The sequence below is a fragment of the Medicago sativa genome, chromosome 3, assembly GCF_051527215.1.
Source record: "Medicago sativa cultivar Bolivia chromosome 3, Bolivia_mono, whole genome shotgun sequence".
In the NCBI taxonomy this organism is placed as follows: Eukaryota; Viridiplantae; Streptophyta; class Magnoliopsida; order Fabales; family Fabaceae; genus Medicago; species Medicago sativa.
This window is the reverse complement of record NC_140751.1, coordinates 100318308-100341508: the sequence shown is the minus strand read 5'-3', so window position 1 is coordinate 100341508 and position 23201 is coordinate 100318308. Positions and strand designations below refer to the sequence as shown.

General features: G+C 34.3%; 1 protein-coding gene and 1 long non-coding RNA gene across 2 annotated transcripts; one reads left to right on the top strand and one right to left on the bottom strand.

Annotated features, from left to right (window-relative positions):
• Positions 1-14219: 14219 nt before the first annotated feature.
• Positions 14220-15116, bottom strand: LOC146942873 (protein RADIALIS-like 4). The gene is made up of 2 exons (XM_085756966.1): positions 14866-15116; positions 14220-14411 (listed from the first exon to the last, which is right to left on the bottom strand). The coding sequence occupies exons 1-2, from the start codon at positions 15114-15116 to the stop codon at positions 14387-14389; spliced, it is 276 nt and encodes a 91-aa protein (XP_085613092.1). The 3' UTR covers positions 14220-14386.
• LOC146942872 (uncharacterized) lies at positions 14406-17662 on the top strand. The gene is made up of 3 exons (XR_015032886.1): positions 14406-14598; positions 14918-17323; positions 17401-17662. It is a non-coding gene; the product is annotated as an uncharacterized LOC146942872 (long non-coding RNA).
• Positions 17663-23201: the final 5539 nt, after the last annotated feature.

Genomic DNA, 23201 nt, shown 5'->3' with positions numbered 1-23201 from the left:
TAGTACCCTTTGATCACATCTCATCACCTCTAAAAAATTAGAAAGTTCCAAGGCTCACGAACTTGATTAATACTTCTGAAGCACCATTGAATGGAATATCTTTAAGGTCCACTTCATGAATTGAATATCTTTCTGTTTTATCCTTCGAGCAATTTACTTTCCGCCAACATTACAATTCAAGCTTTGTTTTTACTTTTTTTTGTTAGAAGAATGAATGAATCAGAATTTGAGAAAATCAAAGTTGAACAATAATCACTTATGAAAAAAAATAATCCAAAGTTTATGTTTTTTCCTGCTTTATTTCTCACGAGTCTATGAGTTTTTTTAATTTTTTTTAAACAAAAATAATAGCCGTTGAGGATTGGACTATAAATCCTCTAAAAAAAATTAGTAACAAACTTGAGCAAAAAATATTGTTAAAGATTGGACTTTAAATCCTCTAAAAAACAAATTAGTAACAAACACGTGCAAAAAATAATGTTAAAGATAAAACTTTAAATCCTCTAATAAAATATTAGTAACAAACGTGAGCAAAAAAAAGATTAGTAACAAACTAAGCAAAAAATAATGTTAATGAACCGTCATAATATTCCTAAAGGCTTAGAAGCCCTCCAGAAAGGCTCTAAGACCTCCAGAACGGCTCAGGCGCCCTCCAGAAGGGCTCCTGAGACTCTGGCGCGCTCGCCTTGAGGCACCGCCCTTCTAGGCTTCTAGAAACCTCTAGAAACCGCCTAAAATACATAAATACCCCTGTTGCTTGGGAACCAAGCAACCGAAACCCAAGCCCATGACAGGCTATAAATACTACTCTTGAGAGCATTCTCAAGGCATCCAATAATCAGTCTAAACCCTAGAATCCTAGTATTCCTTACCGTACTTTTCTGCAAGTACAGTTGGCGCCGTCTGTGGGAAAAGGTAAAACTGACCTTGACCACGTTTCTAAATCGCAAAATCGTGATTTGGAAAACCCTAAACCTAAAACTCTAATCGTAGCCTCCGACTACAGACCCCTAAATCGCATCTCTCATCATGATTTAGGATCCCAACATCGCCATCTCTCCGATGAAGTTTTTGTTCCTTCATCGCCATAAGTTTCAACACGCCTCCTTTCAAGTTTACCATCATGAGACCATTCCTGCTTCATGGCCTTCCTGCTCCGTCGACGCCGCCGAGGTAGATAAGAAAGGCTGCCCTTGTCGCCAAGCCGCCTAAAGATCGTAATATTTTATCAGGTTGTACCTTTCTAACTCTATTATTCTCCATTGATCCTTTTGTCGAAATCCTTAAAATGGCTTCTGACCTATATAATTTGAGTCGCGTATCTCTTGGTGAAATTAACCGAATTGGAATCTAGTTTATGCTATTACTATACTTTCTATCCGTCGTTTGTACGACATGTATATAATTCAGCTAGCTTCGATATATGTGTTTTCAATTTTATCATATGTTCGATTGAATTCAGTTTTGGCAAACTAAAGCAAACCGACGTAATATTGTTTTCTGTAAGGCGATTCGGTTTGATATATTCATACGCACCATAGCCGTCAAACATGGTATCAGCACGTCAGCTTGTGTTATCATGGTTGGAGTTTTGTGTCCAGTTATTTAATTCTTGTTAAAATCCATAACAGTAGGAACCATACTATTACTTGTTTTTAACCTCTATTTGTTAAAATATATCCCAACATATGGATTTTGCGGTATCCATATCATAATAGACTTTCTTATCCCTTTGTTAGAGTAAATTTCTTAGTTGACAAACATAGTATTATCTGTCATCTATTTGACTTTATTATGTGCAATCACTATCGTATAGACAATATAAAAGATGTATATTAGTCATCGCATGCTTGGTTTTAACTGCTACATGTGTCATAAAGTTTAACTTATCAGGAGATGAACGCTACTAATTTTTAACTCACTCAACTAAAGCAAGATTATTGTTTACGTGATATACAATGCCCAATATTTAATCTATTACAAGTTATCATATTTGCATTGGTTTTTCGGTGGATATATATATGCCTTGTGCTGCAATTGGCTTATAGTTTTTTTTCTCTTAGCAATGATCTAGTATGATAATTGATATTCTTGAGACAATAGGTTGGACCTTCATCCCTGACTTTATTAATACTACAGCGAGGGTGTTGTATTTTCTAAGTAATTTTCAGGGCCTCAAGATTCAACAAACGAACTCAATTTCTCATCAACCAGGTTTTCGGTGAATAAGATCTGACCGACAGTGGTCACCATCATAGTCATCCTTATGAACAAGCGGATATCATATACAATCATGTCACGAGGAATGAACCCGGATAAATTCTCAAAGCAGCAAGGACCGAAGCGGCATCATTAACGACAAGCTGCCGGTTACTTTAAAGTATCCATCAAATTAACAGAAGACGGAGACCAAGAAATAGAAGACCTAAAAATATACCGGCGATCTCAAAAGAATCCTAAGGCCAATCATCACGGACAACTCGTCACCGGAGATCATATCAGGTTATTCAAACCATGTTATTTTCTTTTGTGACAGATCATATACAATTTTCGACAACTGCTATGTTACTTATGTTTTCATCAATGCTTAATATATTTACAACCAATTATTCAGCGATGATGACTTTGTTTTTTCTATCGAAACCAACTATATGAATGAATTTGTCATCGGCGGCTTCAATTTCCTATCCTTTTTACTTTTTCATGGATGACTTTAATTATTTGTGAATAACCGATGCTATACCTTATAGTTTATTTTCATCGATAATGCCTTGCTTGCCTAAACGCCCAATAATATCTATTTATTTTTATGCTATTGGGTTTTCAATGACTACTTTGTTCATGTGAATATATTATTAAAGCTTAATTGATGGCTAGTCTTTTGTCAAATTAATCGGTGGCTATACTTCATCATTAAAGATAACTATTCTTTTTGTGTTTGTTGAGTTATTGCACCAATTCTATGTTGGGGAGTGCATACGGAAGGAAGACCGAGAAAGATGAGGCGAATATCAGCGCGAGCTTCACAACGAAGTTTGCAAGTTATAGTGTTGCATGTGACATCAAAGAATTTGGAGCTGCACATGACGCCCTTGGACCTAGCGGCGACCTCAAAGACGAGGAGATGATGGCCGGCGAAGACCAAGCCAAATTCAAGTCTCAAAATCTTGGCGACGACGTACTTTCTCGAAGTGATTCTCCCACACGTACTTTCTCGAAGTGATTCTCCCACCCGGAAGCAATTCTCTTTCGAAAGAATTCTTTTTCGAAAAAATACCAGGTTCTATGTTTCCAATATCTTTTGAGAAAATACATCTACGCTTTTTGCTTTGAAGAAAATTTTATGCTCGACATACTTCGAGAAAATATATCTAAACTTTTTGATTTGAAGAAAATTTTTATATTTGGAGACTATATTTCCACTTTTTGTTTTTGAAGAAAGTGTCTTGCCCAATATATTTTGAGAAAATATATTTTGAAGGCTCTTATCGATTTTTGTTTATTTTGTAATTATTTTTTGGTGCATATACATGATATGTGGACTGTCAACTGACATGCTGTTATCCTTCACTAACACATTGTTTTAGCAAAAATATTTATTCTGGTGGACAAGTGAGTGTATGAGGAGCAAAAGAATAAGATAACAAGAAGGGTAGTTAGTTTCAATTTAGTAGAAGATGGAGGATTCATTTCAAGTTAGGGGAGTATGATATACATATTGGGCGAGTTAGGGGAAAGAATAAAAGGACTTTAACGAAGAATTAGTCCCAAGTTCGGGCGAGCAAGAAGTACGGGGATAAAGTTGAATAAAAGAATTAGTTTCGATTTAATAAGGAGAGTGTGTAAAAATTAAAATATGAGCCGAGTTAATTCAAATATAATAGGATCATAAAGAAGAGTAGAAGATAAGATATCAATCGAGCCAAGTCCAATTTAAGAGGAGAAGTATAAAAGAAGAAGGATGAAGTGGCGAGTTACGTCAGATTTAGAAAGGAATGAGTGAGTTTCGATTTAAGAGAAGCGACAAAAGTTGAATTGAAGAATTAATTCCAAAAAGAAAGAAAAATATCACAAGATAATTAAGAAAGTTGTGGAGTGAGAAAAGCGAAAAAGAATAGGAAGAGGAGTAAGAAATGTGGGCGAGTTAATAAGAGAAGAATAGTTAGTTCTCATTAAATATGATTGCATATGGGCGAGTTAAATAGTTAGTTCTCATTAAGTATGATTGCATATGATTAAAGGCTCCTTTATTTATGATATTGATTTCTTGAAAGTATGGAAGAATTGTTATATTTCAGATAAATAAGGCTTGGGAGGCAAAACAAGCCCGCCAAAGGCAAGATTAACGAAAGGAGAGTACTCGCCAAACAGCACGCCATAATGCATATGGAAGCGATTGTCCCGCCATTAATAACAGGAATATGAAACTCTAAGTTATCCTAACCTTTATCAAACTTTGAGATTTGTTTTGCAGGTTTTTAACGAGGATAAAAGCCTTCTCAGAGTGAAGCCTTCCCTCAGAGTGGGAAGCACCTTCCATCAGAGTTGGAAGTGTAAAATAAAAGTCTTCCCTCAAAGTGGGAAGCAAAAGTCCTCCTTCAGAGTAGGAGGCGTCTTCCATCAGAGTTGGAAGTGTAAAATAAAAAGTCTTCCCTCAGAGTGGGAAGCAAAAGTCCTCCTTCAGAGTAGGAGGCGCCTTCCATCAGAGTTGGAAGTGTAAAATAAAAAGTCTTCCCTCAGAGTGGGAAGCAAAAGTCCTCCTTCAGAGTAGGAGGCGCCTTCCATCAGAGTTGGAAGTGTAAAATAAAAAGTCTTCCCTCAGAGTGGGAAGCAAAAGTCCTCCTTCAGAGTAGGAGGCGCCTTCCATCAGAGTTGGAAGTGTAAAATAAAAAGTCTTCCCTCAGAGTGGGAAGCAAAAGTCCTCCTTCAGAGTAGGAGGCGCCTTCCATCAGAGTTGGAAGTGTAAAATAAAAAGTCTTCCCTCAGAGTGGGAAGCAAAAGTCCTCCTTCAGAGTAGGAGGCGCCTTCCATCAGAGTTGGAAGTGTAAAATAAAAAGTCTTCCCTCAGAGCGGGAAGCAAAAGTCCTCCTTCAGAGTAGGAGGCGCCTTCCATCAGAGTTGGAAGTGTAAAATAAAAAGTCTTCCCTCAGAGTGGGAAGCAAAAGTCTTCCCTCAGAGTGGGAAGCGCCTTCCATCAGAGTTGGAAGTGTAAACTAATAAATCGGACAGCCCGCCATCAGGGTTTCTCTTGAAAACAAAAATAAACGCCGAAAGAATAAACGCCAGGCGTCTCGTAAACGCCGAAAGAATAAACGCCAGGCGTCTCGACATGATCGCCGAAGTGCTTATGTCAACATTTTAGGACGCCGAAAGGTACCAGTTGATTGATAAAGATTTAATCGGATCTACAAAAGAGACGTAGTCGCTGAAACGCTCACTTTTAAAGAAACGACTCCCGCATCCCATCAACAATCAACCAAAAAGCACCAACATGCAGAATGAAATCAAAGCAACGTATAAAATCATAAAATTACTTAACGTTCGTGGAAAATCAAGCCACAGAAGAAAGGGATACCGCATCAAACATAGCTTGAATAAATATTCAAAGTCACAAACACCAAACAAATGAAGATCAACCGACAAAAGTCGCCAGGACATCACGCCAAATGTTGAGAATCTGAGCTCACACAGTCACCGGAGCATACGAGAAAATAAGCACGACAAAATTCAAATTGTTGCAAATCGCCGAAGCATCAAAAGTAATAAAATCGTTTATGTAAATCTCCAAAAACGAATTCAGCAAACAAAACCGACGCAAATTTAATGAGGAGACGCCAAAAAAAAAGTAAACTCGTCACAACGATACAAACCACTTCGCCTTGTTCCAAGACTCGTGCTTGGGGGGCTGTGAGTGATCAACCTATAAAAACAATTCGAATAGATACTCCATGGAGGTCTATAAAGAAAACATAAAATCACCCTAGGGGGTTTCTCCAAGTTCGGACGACAACGCCCAAAGGAAAAAGCATTAAGAAATTCAAACACTTCGCCTTGTCCCAAGACTCGTGCTTGGGGGGTTGTGAACCACCAAAACCTTTCTAAAGACTTAATGATCTCTAGGAGATCCAGTCCCATGTTGTCATCACTTCGCCTTGTCCCAAGACTCGTGCTTGGGGGGCTGTGAACCGTCATAATAGTCCTAAAGGCTTAGAAGCCCTCCAGAAAGGCTCTAAGACCTCCAGAACGGCTCAGGCGCCCTCCAGAAGGGCTCCTGAGACTCTGGCGCGCTCGCCTTGAGGCACCGCCCTTCTAGGCTTCTAGAAACCTCTAGAAACCGCCTAAAATACATAAATACCCCTGTTGCTTGGGAACCAAGCAACCGAAACCCAAGCCCATGACAGGCTATAAATACTACTCTTGAGAGCATTCTCAAGGCATCCAATAATCAGTCTAAACCCTAGAATCCTAGTATTCCTTACCGTACTTTTCTGCAAGTACAGTTAAAAATTGGACTTTAAATCCTCTGATAAAAATATTATTATTTTTTTTTTTGAATAAGAAACGATTTTATTAAATCAAATTATCCTGAAAATACAAAGAAGAGATTGCTAGTGGCACCTCCTCCATCCAAACCTTATTAGGTTCAGAATGGGCTAGTTGGGCCAATCTATTAGCAACTTTGTTTCCTGATCTAAAAGTAAACTGAAATTGACAAGTGTCGAAGCTAGATTTGGCTCTGTGGATTTCCTGTAACATTAACCCAAGATAAGATCTATTTTGAATATAGTCTTCTCTCACCATCTTCATTAGCTTCTCATTATCACCTTCAAAAACGACCGTTCTAAACCCACAATCCTTAGCGAAGTGCATCCCTGTGAGCATAGCATAAGCTTCGGCCTCCAAAGCTTTATCATTTTCATTTGTTTCCCAAGTGCTTGCCGCCATAACCAGACCAGCTTCATCTCTAATGATGATGCCTAAACCCCATTTACCATGAATTTGCAAGTTCGCATCAGTGTTAACCTTCACCATTCCTGGAGTTGGACGCTTCCATTTGGGATTCTTAGCTGGAGAATGCTGCGAACCGGAATTAATACCCGTACGAGACAGGGTTTGAGGAGCCTGGGTATTTGCTTGATGATAATCAGAAATGCATTTTGAAGCTCGCTGTATGATGTCCATCTCAGGTATCATTTGATCTTCAAAAACCTTTAAATTCCTAGCATGCCATAAATTGTAGATGATTGCTGCTATTTGGATGATGATACTTTCATCCTTGTGAAGAATAGCATCATAAAGCCAATTTATGAAATTAGGATTAGGATAGTTGTCGAAATTAATGCAAAGGTTAGAACCAAACCAGACTCTTTTAGATAGAGGGCAAGTCATGAATAAATGAGTGATGGTTTCAATTTTGGAGTGGCATCTAGGGCAGAGAGGGTCACACTGAATTCCCCTTTTACTTAGTGCATTTCTAACAGGAAGGGAGTCGTTTAAAATTCTCCAAAGTAACACCTTGTGTCTGGGTATAGTGTGCAGAGACCAAATCTTTTTCCATGTATGTGTCTCATCACTACTAGATGATGTGTAGTTAATATGTTGGTTCTGCCAGGATCTTATAGCATTATAACCACTCTTGACAGAGTAAATCCCAGTTGGTTCATGCATCCACATGAGAGAGTCAAGATTGGTATTGTTGACAAGAGGGATTTGAGAGATTTGATCTTTGTCAATGCATAAAAACTGGTCTTCGAGGAGCTCTTTGTTCCACGAAGAATCCTGACAGTTGATTAGGTCCTTAACTTTATTAACAGAATGATTAGGCCCTTTAGTTGTCATGACTTTGAAACCCTGATAAGAAGGCACCCAGTTGTCTTCCCAAATGTTGACTGAACCTCCATCACCAATCCTCCAGCAGCTTCCTTTAGAGATAACCCAGATAGCATTCTGGATACTTCTCCATATATAACTAGGGTTGTTTCCTACACTGGCTTGTAGTATGTCAGTGTGTGGAAAATATTTAGCTTTAAAACATTTTGCAATAAGAGAGTTAGGATTAGTATGAAGACGCCACACTTGTTTAGCCAGCATAGCTAGATTAAAATCCCTTAGAGTTTTGAAGCCCAAACCTCCTGAATGCTTAGATCTGAACAGCTTCTTCTTGGACACCCAATGCATCTTTTTATTTATGTCTGTAGAACCCCACCAGAAGGAGCAAATGGCTTTTTCTATTTTAGAACATAAGCCTTTAGGAAGCATAAAACAGCTCATATAATATGTAGGTATAGCTTGAGCTACAGCCCTGATCAGAACCCCTCTCCCTTCAAAAGATAGGCACCTTTCCTTCCATCCTTTTACCTTTTTCCATATTCTCTCCATAATAAAATGGAAGTCTTGCTCCTTTGATCTGCCAAACTGAATGGGCATGCCTAAGTACTTGTGAATACCATCACTGATATTGACCGGGAGGTGCTTTTGGAATTCCTCCTTGAAATCCTGAGATATGTTGGGGCTAAAAACCATCTCAGATTTATCTAAGTTGATTTTTTGGCCAGACATTTGCTGATATGTGTGAAGAATCTCCATAATAGTCTTAGCTTCATCAATTCTGGCTCTACAAAATAATATACTATCATCAGCATAGAGTAGATGTGAAATGGCTGGGGCATTAGTTGCAATGGATATGCCTTTAATCTTGCCATCTTTCTGAGCTTTATCTAACATCCCAGATAATACCTCTGCACAAATGATGTACAAATAAGGGGACAAGGGGTCCCCTTGTCTAAGGCCTCTGGTAGGTGAGAAAGCCTCAGAAGGTTGGCCATTGATAAGGATGGAGAAGGAAACAGATCTAATACAGTCCATAATTGTGGAGATAATATTGTTAGGAAAACCCATGGCTCTAAGAGTAAGCTCTATGAAGTCCCATTCAAGGCTATCATAAGCCTTAGCTATATCAAGTTTTATACCAACATGACCATTATTTTTCTTCCTGAGTTTTCTAATATAATGAAACATTTCAAAAGCAATCAGAGAGTTATCAGTTATCAACCTCCCAGGAAGAAAGGCACTTTGGAACTCATTTATGATATTAGGCAGAATTTTCTTGATTCTATTGGCCAGGGTTTTAGTAACAATTTTAAGAATGACATTGCATAAACTAATGGGTCTGAATTCAGAAGGTAAATTTGGAGCATTTTTCTTAGGAATCAAACAAATTAGAGTATGGTTTATGTCATTGACAGCACCTTTGTTATTAAGGATGTTCAGAGCAAAATCCACAATATCAGACCCAATAATTTCCCAGTAATGCTGGTAAAATAAGGCTGTGATACCATCAGGACCAGGAGCAGAATTGCTCTTGAGAGCCTTGATGGTATCATATACCTCTGTAGCTGTAAAAATTTGGTTTAAAAATTCATAGTCTTGGGTGGAGACCCTGTTTTTGACCATATCAAAAGAATCAGGTCTGATATTTGGGTTGTTGCTAGAAAAGATATTATTGAAATAATCTAAAAAGACTGAGTGAATGTGATGACTATCCTTCCAAACGATGCCTCTAGGGTCTTGAATACTGTAGATATGATTTTTTCTCTTTCTTTGGCTGGCCTTGTGGTGAAAATACTTAGTGTTTAAATCACCCTGTTGTAGCCAATGTACTTTTGCCCTCTGAGCCCACCATGTTTCTTCTTGTTTGAGTAGCTCATCAAGTTTGTGTTCCATCTCCTTTATTTTGAGGATACAGTCTTGTGTAGGGATCCTATTTTTTAATGTAGCCAGGCCTTCCTGCTGAGACTTAATTTTTAGGGGAATTTCTCCATATTTACTTTTCCCCCATATAGTAACTTGATCTAGGGAGTGTTTGAGCTTCATAATACTATTTCCTCTGCAATCCCCCCAAGCGTCCTTGATAACTGAATTGCTCTCCTTATCTTGAGTCCAAATGTGCTCAAATCTTTGTATTTTGGTTCTGATATAAGGGTTTCTGATGTTGCTGATTTCATCAAACTCTAAAAGGATGGGATTATGATCCGAAGTGTATCTGAGCAGATGTTTGTTAATATATCTAGGAAAAAAGGAAATCCAGTTAGTGTTTGCACAAAATCTATCGAGCCTTTCCTTTATATGATGTTTATTTGGTTGGTTATTAGCCCAGGTAAATTGAGAGCCTTGATAGCCTAGATCTAGCAGATCACATATAAAAATATTATTAACAAACGTGAGCAAAATATTATGATTCAAAATCTTTTAGAAAAAGATTTGTTAGCACTATATTAAATGGACTATAAATCCTCTAAAAAAAGATTAGTAACAAACCTGAGCAAAAAATATTGTTAAAGATTGGACTTTAAATCCTCTAAAAAAATATTAGTAACAAACATGAGCAAGAAATAGTGTTAAATATTAGACTTTAAATCCTCTAATAAAAGATTAGTAACAAACGTGAGCAAAAAGAAAAAAAGATTAGTAACAAACATGAGAAAAAAAATAATGTTAAAAATTGGACTCTGATAAAAATATTAGTAATAAACGTGAGCAAAATACTATGATTAAAAATATTTTAGAAAAAGATTTGTTAGCACTATATTAAAAATATTAATAAGTAGGGTTCTCACAGTTCATAGTTCGTTCCAGTATTGTTTAGTTTTTCTCAACCTCTCTCTCCGCCCTCTACATCAGAATTCAGAATTAACCTGTAAGTTTTTTTTTTCTTTCATGGTACAACTAATCAAAGTTGATTAATTTTATGGATTATTTGACTTTGCTGGTTTATAAGTGATTATGATTCAAATTATTTACGATTAATTTTAAGAATTATTTGACTTTGCTGGTTTATAATTGCTTATACAAACTATGATAGTGTGCTTTTTTTTATCTATAAGCACACCTTTGGGTTGGACTTTTCTTTCCAAAAATACCCTTAATTTTAAATACAAATAGCCAATTATAAAATAATACGTGGATTAGTAATCCATGTCACTAATCGTCACTGTTAACCCTCTTTTACCTCTGTTAACCAAAGATTAAACTCAAAAAAACTAGCACAAAACAACAACTCATGCTACTTTTTTATCAGTCGCTTTTATGTTGTACATCTGAGTTGTTCCCCTCAATACAACCGACAAAGATTGTCAAGTATTTTCATATCCCTTCCACAAAAAATAGTATTCCATATTATTTTATCTATACTATATATAAAGAAAACTATCCCTTTCAGCACACTTTTGGGTTGGACTTTTCTTTCCAAAAATACCCTTAATTTTTAATTTTAATTTTAAATACAAATAACACATGTAACAAATAGATAAGAATAAATTTAATTAAATGAGAAAACTTACACACAATTCCTTATGAACTGTTCTTACTGTTAGCCAATTATAAAATAACATGTGGATTACTAATCCATGTAAATAATCGTCCCCGTTAACCCTCTTTTACCTTCGTTAACCATAGATCAAACTCACAAAAAACTAGCACAAAACAAAAACTCATGTTACTTTTTTATCAGCCGATTTTATGTTGTACATCTGTGTTGTTCCCCTCAATACAACCGACAAAGATTCCCAAGTATTTTCATATCCCTTCCACAAAAAGCAGTATTTCCATATTATTTTATTACTTTCTCAAAAAACAGTATTTCAATATTATTTTATTATTTTATTAAGTTACTCTTCCTTAGCCTTTGATCAATTGTAACAAACGTGAGCAAAAAATAATGGTAAAGATTGGACTTTAAATCCTCTAAAAAAAATTAGTAACAAATGTGACCAAAAAATAATGTTAAAGATTGGACTTTAAATCCTCTAAAAAAATAGGGTTATGTTAACTGGTGCCCCCGGGCACTGGTTAAGGAAACCTAAAAAAGAAAGTATTAAATTAAAAGAAATACTTTTTAGACTTTTAATGAGTTGACTGCATAAGTTCCAATGTAATGTTACTATATTTACTTCCTTAACCGGTGCCTCGGGGGCACTGGTTAACATTACCCAAAAAAATATTAGTAACAAACGTGAGCAAACAAAATTGTTAAAGATTGGACTTTAAATCCTCTAAAAAAAGATTAGTAACAAACGTGAGCAAAAAATCATGTTAAAGATTGGATTTTAAATCCTCTAAAAAAATGATTAGTAACAAACGTGAGCAAAAAATAATAATGTTAAAGATTGGACTTTAAATACTCTAAAAAAAAGGATTAGTAACAAACGTAAGTAAAAAAATAATGTTAAATATTGAACTTTAAATCTTCTGAAAAAAAGATTAGTAACAAACGTGAGCAAAATATAATGTTGAAGATTGGACTTTAAATCCTCTAAAAAAAAGATTAGTAACAAACGTTAGCAAAAAATAATGTTAAAGATTGTACTTTAAATCCTCTAAAAAAGATTAGGACTCAAAATATTTTAGAAAAAGATTTGTTTGCAGTATATTAAATATTAATAAGTAGGGTTCTCATAGTTAATAGTTCGTTCCCGAATTGTTTAGTTTTTTTCAACCTCTCTCAGCCCTTTGCATCAGAATTCAAAATTAATCTATAAGTTTTTTTTTATTTTTCTTTCATGTTACAACTAATCAAAGTCTATTAATTTTATGGATTATATTTCACTTTGCAGGTTTACAAGTGATTATGATTCAAATTGTTTACGATTAATATTAAGGATTATTTGACTTTGTTGGTTTATAATTTGCTTATACAAACTATGATAGCGTGGCTTTTTTTTTATATAAAGAGAACCGTGGTTTTTTTTTAATTATTATTAAATAAAGGGAAAATAAGCAATAACATTCTCTGCCGTTAAGCTCATTCCACTGCCGTTTAAAGGAATAAAATCATCGCTTTTTTTTTTGTGATTCCAAACTTTTTGCATGTATACAATTGATAAACTGCTCCCATGGCCCCATCCAATATCCAACAAAATACAGTGAAATCAAAGTGTTAAAACCATTTAAACAATTCAAAATTGTTAAACCATAATCACACTCATTACTAACAACTAAAAATAGAAACACTAGAAAGCTTCAAACCACCATCTTTTGTTTTTGGTTACATTCAAACCACCATCTGATAGGCCATTAAAAGAGAGGACCGCTAAGAAGTATGGATACGAACATCGACAACCAGATACAACACGGATACTGACACGCCAATAATGTTGATAATTTGAGAAAATTACATAATTTAGGGTAATTATATTTAAGGATGCGGATGCAACACGTGTTCTGACACATATAATATGAGGATTGTATGTGATTCATAGGCAAGGAGTAATATCATAATTCGTAATTACAATATAAAAGAAAAAAAATCAAATAGAAGTGGAAATAGAACCGGTGGATTAAAGATAGATAAATAGGATAGAAAGAAACAAATGGCTAACTACCATATCAACGGGAATTCCTAAACTCAATTGCTTAAGGAAGTATCTCACCACATATTTTAAAGGTAAAAAAAACGTACACCTTTGATGTTGTTGTGAAACATAGACCCTATATATGACCTGTGTAATGGGACACGATTGTTATGTCGTGGTTTATTTAAGAATATGATGGATATGAAAACCCCAACAAGAAGCAATGCTGGAAAAAGAGCATTCTTGCCCAAAGTTAAATTAAAAATAAATGTGAGTTCAGGACTTCCCTTTGTGCTTAGTAGAAAACAGTTTCCCGTTAGACTAAGTTTTGCTATTACCATAAATATGTCACAAGAGCAGACCATTCCCAATGCCGGAATCTATCTTCCACGACATGTTTTCTGCTATATGGTCAATTATATGTAGCTTTATCAAAAGGAGTTTCTCAAAATTCAACAAAAGTTCTCATTAAAGAAGGCAAAATAGAAGGAGAAGATAGAGACTTTACGAAATATGTAGTTTCTAAAGATATTCTTTTATCGTAGTCATAACAATGTTTATTTTACATATGTTATTTATACATTTATGTTATGATGTTACTAATTACTATTAGAATAAACAATAAATGATCATTATTTTACCTTAATTTTATATGCAGGCAAACTAAAATATGTTGAGTTCAAAAATAATTTTGTTATATGCCTTGACAATATTTTGTTTATAAATCAATATATCAATAATTTCCATAACATTTAAAAATTTAAAATTTTTAATCAAAATTATACAAACAAACATAATAAAATAATCACATACGTTAGCGCAGTAGAAAGAGCGGACAGACGGGCACGATAGTGCTCGTCTTTCCGCTAGTTCGAATAACGTAATCTCCACATGTATACTATATAGGAAATGTATTTTTATTTTTTTGACAATTGTATAGAAAATACAATGCCCGGATACTTCATAGAGAGGGACAGAGAGTAATAAAAAGGCACATAATAATATACTTTATTTAATCATTCTTGCATAATCACCCTTTAGTGGAGACTTAGAGCCTTCATCCTGCATCATGCATGATAAATACAATCAGACTGTGACCAGAGATCAAATAAATAATATAATTGGTGAGTATATATTTTCGCCTGCATGTATGAATAATAATCAGGTTATTCATGTGTAACAAACATTTTGGATAGATATTCTTAAAGTTAAGATTGGAATCACTCAACTTTACATAACTAGCTTGAAGGTGAGAGATGTTTCCTACTTATAAACATATAAATATTTTTTATTCATCTACTTCTCTTATTTTTGTTTTAATTACTGCATTGCTGTTTTAATTGTTTTTGGTTTTATTCAAGTTTTTTGGTTTGGTGTTGTTTTTGCTATGTTTGTGCATTTGCTAGTTTGATTGGTTTAAGGCCATATTAATCTACAACAAATCAAGACTATGAATTTTTGATATATATAATATATATAAATTGAAATTGGTTTAATATAAGTAAGAAGTAAGAACCTTTTATCTTGATCCATTATGTAATTGTAACCAACATTATTTGTGTAATTAGGCAGGGGAACATGGCCTTCCTCGATCTGCCTAATATCTTCAACAAGGTTCTCATAATGTCTTTTCACTTCTTCAACAGTCTTCCCTCCCACAGCTCTAGCCACCTTCTGCCAACGATCAGGAGTGTCCTTGTCCAACATTGCCAACGCATTCTCAAATCTTTTGTTCTGCTTTGCGGTCCAATTCGAACTTGAAGCCATTAATTGTAGTAGCAACCAACAACAATACTACGTATGATGTTTAATGAAGGATAGTGTCATTGCTAGCTACCCTTTATATAGCAGTGGAGGAGTTGGCCCATATATGAATAACTCATATGGACTATGATATGTCATCACACGCAGACTTCGATAATAATTAGAGAAAACTACATAAGAATGTATCGTATGTGTTGGTGTCTTGTTAAACACTGACACATATCGAATACCGAACACCTATTCGATGTTAGTGTTATAGAGCATCTCGTTCCTAATTAAGGTAGAAAGGGAGTGAATTCAGGATTACATCACTTTTTATATGGGGAATTAGTCACTTTAGTCCCTGAATGGGAGAGGATTCGTCATTTTAGTCCTTGAATGAAGAGAAATTGCAAAACAGTCCCTGCATGGTCAATTTCAGGGACTAAAGTGACTAACGGAGTCTACATTCATGGACTAAATTGACTAACGAAGTTTGCATTCAGGGACTAAATTGACTAACAAAGTCTACATTCAGGGATTATTTTGCAATTTATCTGCATTCAGGGACTAAAGTGACGAATCTCTTCCGATTCAGGGACTAAAGTGACTAATTCCCCCTTTTTATATTGGTTTAAGGCTTGATTAAGACATAAGTAATGCAAGCAAACTCAATGCCGACTTTCCCTTAATTAACCGAAAAAGTTATTGCTTCATGTATGTAAGTTGTGAATTCCGTGTCACATCACGTGCATGTTTATATCCTAATTTTAGTGGCATTTGGGTTAAAGAATTCAAAAGAAGGAGACCAGCTTTATAGAAAATGCGGAATGTCCTCGTGGAATCTCAATGATAATAAGTTCCTTCTTCACCCCCACCCTTTGCAAGTTGAGCTGAGGTGGACATTAAAAAACGGATCTCCTAATCCAACAATAAAAAATATTCATATTTGTGTGGTACACTGAAGTAGTCAAGTAGAGACTCGAGTGTGTGAAAACGCTATAGATCTTCCTACTAGCATTCCCTTGTGGTTAAAGCACGGGATAAAGTGGATAATTATTTAATTAGTAATTCAATCAAATTTTAAGCTACTTTATGGTGGATATTTGTTGGCCCGTATTGGGCATATCTAATTTTTTTTTTTTAGGGGATCTAATGGTTTTTATTTATACAATTCCTGATATATCAGCAATGTTAATACAACAACAAAAAATTCTTTTAAAATCAATAATTAAGGCTTTATGTGCATTGTTGCCTTCCTCACTAGTTAATCAATAATTAAGGCTTTATGTGTTTTATGAAACGTCCGATTGTAATCTAACAATCACCGATGTAGTGACTTACATATGAATGCAAGATATCTCAATTGGAAACTCGTTTTTCAATATGAAAGGTAATATTCGTGGCTATTTTCTTTATAAACAAAAGCTAGTTTTATATTTCCCAATGTGAAAGTTAACACAAAAGCTATTTTCTTTATGTTGGACGGTGGAATTAGATTAGTCGGTTCTTGGATTAGATACCAAGTTTTAAAAAAACAAAAGCTAGTTGTATGATGTTGTCATCTTAAAGTTAATTAATCTTGTCCTAGCATAAAAAATTACAAATAATGAAGGCTATAACGGGATAGGCATTGTAAATTGAATATTAGAGATTTGACATACAGAGCTATCCATCTGTTTTACGAGTAAATTTACATTTATATACAATGCAATTACAACTTTCAAGGTGGGAAACCGAAAGGGCCCTCCATTGCAAATGGTTTACAATTTGAATTCTGCTTTTTACCCAAACGGTTCTGCTCATTCCCAAAGTAAAAGTCCAAAATGCCCCTACGCAACTTAAGTTGCGCTAGTGTATTATGAGCAATAAAACAGAAATACACTAGCGCATGTTAAGTTGCGCTAGTGTATTCTGAGCTCAAGTTAAGTTGCGCTAGTGTATTCTGAGCTCATGTTAAGTTGCGCTAGTGTATCACCACAACTTAACATAAGCTCAGAATACACTAGCGCAACTTAAGTTGCGTAGGAGCATTTTAGACTTTTACTTTGGGAATGAGCAGAACCGTTTGGGTAAAGAGCAGAATTCTTACAATTTTGGTGAAAAGAGACCGTAACAAAAAGTTATGTAGCTTGAAATAGAATATTTGTATCTACTTTCTCACTTCTTTGACAAGGATGGATAACCATGCTCAAACATATTGGCATCATGACTAATGGTGTGTTATAACGGTGAGTAGCAAGTTTCATATTTGATAGAAAAATAAAAAGAACCGATGTACTTAATTAATGTCTTAATTATGATACAGGTTTGCTAACACAATACAGAGGACGAACCATATCCGCATCGTATGTGTTACGGGTGATTGTGTTTGAAAAGTGTGTTGAGAAATCATTCTTGTGTAGGTTACTATGAGTACAGCCACCAAACTTAAATTTTTTGTCCTAAGTTAGTCTTGCAAGACTAGAGGAGGTGTTCAGAGTTTATAAACTTTTATTAGACACTATTTATCTAATTAATGTGTATCTTAGGATTTTTTTTCAATAAACCTTGTTTTTTCCTTTCTAAAACAGCTTACATTGTTCAAAATAACAAAACAGGGTGGAAAAAAAAAACTCTCCAACCCCCATGATACATTTCTACCGGGACAATGAATATGACACTATCAATTGAATATGACACTAACAACTGATATGCTGACACTTATAATAATTTTAAAAAATAGAAGTGTTTGAATGTAATCATATAAGACATGTGGGGACTAAGACACGTCTTTAATATGAAGTGTTGATAATATATACTCCCTCCGTCCCGGAATAACTGACCAATTTTCTAAAAAAAAGTGTCCCAAAATAACTGACCCATTTCAATTTTCAATACAACTTTCATCATTCCCAATACAATATATCACTAAATAATACTACTTTTATCATTCCCAATACAATATATTCTACTTTTTCCTTTATTTATACACTTTTCTTAATCTGTGTGAAAAACCAAAGTAGGTCAATTAAATTGGGACGGAGGGAGTAACTTTTATTGATTTGATCCATGTCAAGGGATAGTGATGCTAAACTTGAGCCTAAATTTCGTTCTATTTCAAAAGATTTATGTTCACTCCGCTGCCAATTCAAGTTGGTATTGGGGCCATAATTTGTTCATTCGGATTGGTCTCCTTGTCCATGTTGAGATTCCAGAACCTACTACTATAAAAAAAATATTCCAGGACCTATATGCTTTGAAAGCAATTGTCAAAGGGACTCACCAGTGTAAATCCAGCAAAAAAACGGAGAAAAAATGATAATTAATTTAATAATCAAACTAGCATAATAATTAAGAATTGTTTTACAAGTAGTGCTTTTCAAATCTCTTACAAGAGACCCTTAATTGTCTGCTATATTGAATTCATGTTTGACATTTCTATATACATATGAGGATATAATATCATGTTGTACAAATTTAGAATCTTTATCATCTATGTTTACTTTCCATCGTGAATATATAACCAATCACCGGGGTACTGATAAGTTGTTCTATCCCAATATTGTTCTTAATTAGTGAGGTGAGGTCCCTTCTTTTGAACAAATTTATTCTATTTCTGGATGCCTTATAGCCATGGTCTCTAAATTTATATAGATAGATGTTAGATATGTACATGCCCACACTTCTACTCCATACAAGTTCCAATCACTACTTTCTGCATTCGCAAAGTTTTTGGAAGAATATGGATCAACAATAGAAACCATCAATTGTTAAAGGAAAATGTTTTATGAACACACAAATACTTTAAGAGGGGAAAAATAGAGAGTGATAAGATAGATATGATAGATCGTGCCCCGGTAGCAAAAAATAGATAAAGAGAAAATGAGAGTGTTGAATGGGTGTTGGAAAAATATTATTGTTGATCATAAAATCCAAAAGAAAAAAATTACTGTGTCAACCCGTTAATTTTCTCAACCTCAACCGATCAGCCCGTCAAATTTAGTTATATTTATGTTAATTTACAATTTTTTGTATGTGTTAATTCTTCAATTTTAATATGAATACTTAAAGTGTTGCAAAATATTGCCAAACTCCATATTATAAGTCATTTTCTATTAAAATTGAAGAATTAACGCACAAAAATCATAAATTAACTTAAAATTGAAGAATTAACACACACAAAAATTCCCTAAAAAAACACACACACAAAATAACTGGAATAATATGTTTTAAGCCTACCAAATCCTCTATTATGTTTGGGTGCCATTAAATGTTTGAGGTTTTTGTACCCAAACAAAAAACTGTTCGAGGTTTTGATCTACTTTTATTCATAGTTGGGTTTTTTTTTTTTTTTAAGGATTCATAGTTGGGTTTGAAATTTTGATCTTATTGACTTTAGGAAAATACTTTTTGTATTTTTTGTCTAGTCTTGACACTTCTTGTATGGTATGTGCGTAGTTTGTTAATTTATATTCATTTTGCTTTTTTTTTTATAAATATTTTAAGCCAAGCAAACTTAAAAGCAAGTCCGGTAATTAACTTGTTTTTTTATACCGAAAACAACTTAGCTATATTATTAATTAAAAAAGTTTCAGTATTAGAAGGATAAATCTCAAAAAACATGGTGACTAGATCATGAATAGGACACCCTAGCAAGAGGATAAGCAACCTTGTTCGCTTATCGACAAATAAACTTCACCTCAAAGTTATAGTGTAAAGGTAATATAAAAATAATAGATGAAACTATAACATTAAATTTGGAAGCTCCTTGTATGTAGGATGATGATTTGCAAATGTAAACGAATGCTTTCCATCATAGTTTTCAGACTCGGCTCGGTCATCGACTCGGCGGGGGTACTGGGTCACTGGGTCAATGGTCGAACCACTGGGTCGTTGGTCGAACCGCATGACTGAACCGGAACCACTCGGATGACTCGGTTAGATAACTCGGTCCTTAGATTAAATTTATATAGTTATTTAACCGGATTAACTCGGATTGAATCGGTGACTCGGTCACTTTAAAAACTAAAATAATGACCCTTGTAAAATAAGATAAAAACTATCCAACAATAATAATTTCATAGGCTAATTGCTCAAATTCAAAACATAGTCATAACTCAAAATACATCTTGGTAGTAAAAATCCAAATAGATCCCAAAAAAGTATGATTCCAATTCCAACATAAATTCAAGTAAGCAGAGATTGCCCCAGTTATAAAAATCCAAAAAGATCCCAAAAAATCATAATTCCAACACAAGTATTATCATCAATAACATTTAATTCCAAGGAGTCAAGATTGATTGAGCAAAACGACGTCGTTTCAGACTTTCAGTTAAGCAAAAAAAAAAAAGCAAAAAAAAAAAAGAAGCAGAAAACCGGTCTGACCCATGACTCGGCCGAGTCACCGGTTTTTACCGGTTTTGACCGGTTTTGACCGAGTTTGACCGAGTTAACTGCATGGCCGATCCAAATGTTGGCTCGAACCGGCTTACCCACCGGTTCACGGTCCGACCGGTCCGACCGGCCGGTCCGAGCCGAGTCTGAAAACTATGCTTTCCATTAGTGTCATAACGTATCCTTCAAGAACAGAATAGTCTTTATCGTATTCCATTGATGTTAATTACTTAATGGATGTCTTCCAATGCTCCAAGACGAGACGCAAACATCTTTCTACACCAAATCATTATGAGTCGTCCGGGCCTGTCATATCAAAGATAAAACACTTTGTCAAACATGGTTGACGTGTTTAAAAAAATAGTGACGAGAAAATGTTTTAAAAAATATTTTGAATGAATAGCTTTATTTATTGAAGTTCACTCTACTTAACTACTCCACTAATGCGAAACTTCGACAACTTCAATATTCATCCTCACGAAAACCTTAATATGGTCAACATGTTTAAAAAATTTCCCTCCGTCTCATAATAATTATTACTTTTGCATTTTTTTCTGTTTGAAAACAATTGTCACTTTACAATACTGATACAACATTTATTATTTTTCACATTAATATACCTTTATTTATTGAAGTTCACTCTACTAAGGATGTTTTAGTAAATAATACTAATTTTATCATTGGAATTAACTCAACCAATCATTTGTTTTAGAAGAGTGTACAACCCAAAAACAACAATTAATTTGAGACGGAGATTTTTTTAGCTAACTTTTAATGAGATCCAAATCGATTTAAAAGTGACACCTTAATAAACTATGTCACCTTAATATATAATTTGGGGGAAATTTGGAGGGAGGTACTAATTACTAAACCATAAATGAGAAAACCATAAAGGACCATAGGAAAAATGCTTACTTGAACACATAACCAATATATCAATTTTAAGCGCACGTATAATAATGAGAAAAAGTGAGAAGTGAAAATAATTAAATAACTAGACTTTTGACCCGTGCGTTGCATGAGTTTTCTCGACTATAATTGAGACCAATAAATAATCTTTAACCCGTAAGATCATTGATATGGTAGAAAATATTTTCTTAAAAAAAAAAGGCAAACGGATAGGAATGAAATTGGTGTGCAATGCATTTTTTTAGATGGAATTTGTTAGGTTAAATAATTGCAAATGTAATAAAGCAAATGAGCGGGAAAAAATTAGGTTAAGTTACTGCAGACGTAACAAAATTAATAAATAAGGATATTTATTTTTAAAGAATTACAGTAAAATACATTTTAATATGTGTGTGTTTAAATGATGTGTCCAAAACATGTGCCCAAACAAGACTATCTCGGAATCATAGTCACTCAAAGAAAGTGGAGGAGGGTTAAAATTTCACAATCGCGGTTTTTTTTTTTTGTCAAGTAGCTTAGTGGCTATAATTCACCTTTTTCAAGATGAATAAATGAGGTGTCCGGGGTTCAAACCCAACCCCTGCATATAATAATGCATGTCCCTGCCTACGCTCACGGGACAACCTTCTCCATTCACAATCGCGGTTTTTGATGAGTCAGTAATTATTAAATAGGTCTTTTTCACCAAACTTTCATTCTTATCTTTATACCTCGTGATTTTCGTGGTGGTAGGAATTTCATGGAAAATACGAATTTCATTGAGTAATTAAGGGTGGTAGATTGTCGTTAGAATAGAATATATACTTTATTGCCTTTTGTTTAATTTTGGTAAAGCAAAGAAGCTTTGTTACTTCTGTTTTCTTCTTATTTTTTGCTAAAAAGTGGTTGTTATAATACACAACAGATATCATTATCAGCCAAATGGGGTCAAATTCTGCCAGGCTGTTGCATTCGAGTTTGACCTGACAATTTGACAATAGAAAATTGCATGAGAGATTCAATTCCTTAAGATGAGATAAATTTTATCATTCTAGCACGCCATTTTTATTTTATATTCCTTTCTAATGACAAGCAATAGCATGGCATGACGGCCTTCGTTTTTGTTCCTTCAGATTACGTGGAACTTGTACATTTGGTTTGGACATAAAGGAATATTCAAAGAAAGGGGGACTAAAAGAAAAGTTTAAGCAGATGAATAAAACTAGGTAGAGAATGAGAGATGCCATTCACTTCTCTCTCAAAAGAATTGAAAATGTCTACTAGTAAAGTTTTGTGATATGTATATATAGCCATTTATGTCGCCAATGTTATTTGAAAGTGAATTTTAGACTTTAAGTGTATGGCCTTTCTTGTAAAAATTGATTAGTTTTTTTTTTGTTTTTGTAATTATCATTTGAATAAGATAAATTATTAAGGAGTTGGAAGAGTCCTTTTGGAATAGAGGGGTAGTTGACTTCAACCATAGCAAGATCTGAAGGCCAAATCAATCGAAAGCAAATTTGTAAACAGTTATACTTGTTTTTATTCCTTGGTGTTTTGTTTTGGTTCTTGCAAAATTTGTTCATATTAAAATTGGTCTCTATAATATTCATTTGGAAAATGCTAACAATGGCTAACAAATGCCCTAAGGGCACTTGATAAGAAATCTAAAAAAGAAACTTTATCTTAAAAATAGTGCATTTAACACCTCTATTCATTTTAATCCTTATTTTATTTATATTGAAGTTTGAATAAAAGCACATCAATGAAAACATGGCATTGGCATATCAATGGAAATATGCAGCAAGGAATTAAACACTCAGATAAACTAAATATAACATCCTT

What these genes read in the sequence shown, in the direction of transcription:
- LOC146942873 (XM_085756966.1), bottom strand. Translation starts at nt 15,116, where the DNA reads ATGGCTTCAAGTTCGAATTGGACCGCAAAGCAGAACAAAAGATTTGAG. An exon ending in ATAATGGATCAAGATAAAAG is followed by an intron (nt 14,412 to 14,865) that starts GTTCTTACTTCT and finishes TGCATGATGCAG; the next exon opens with GATGAAGGCTCTAAGTCTCC.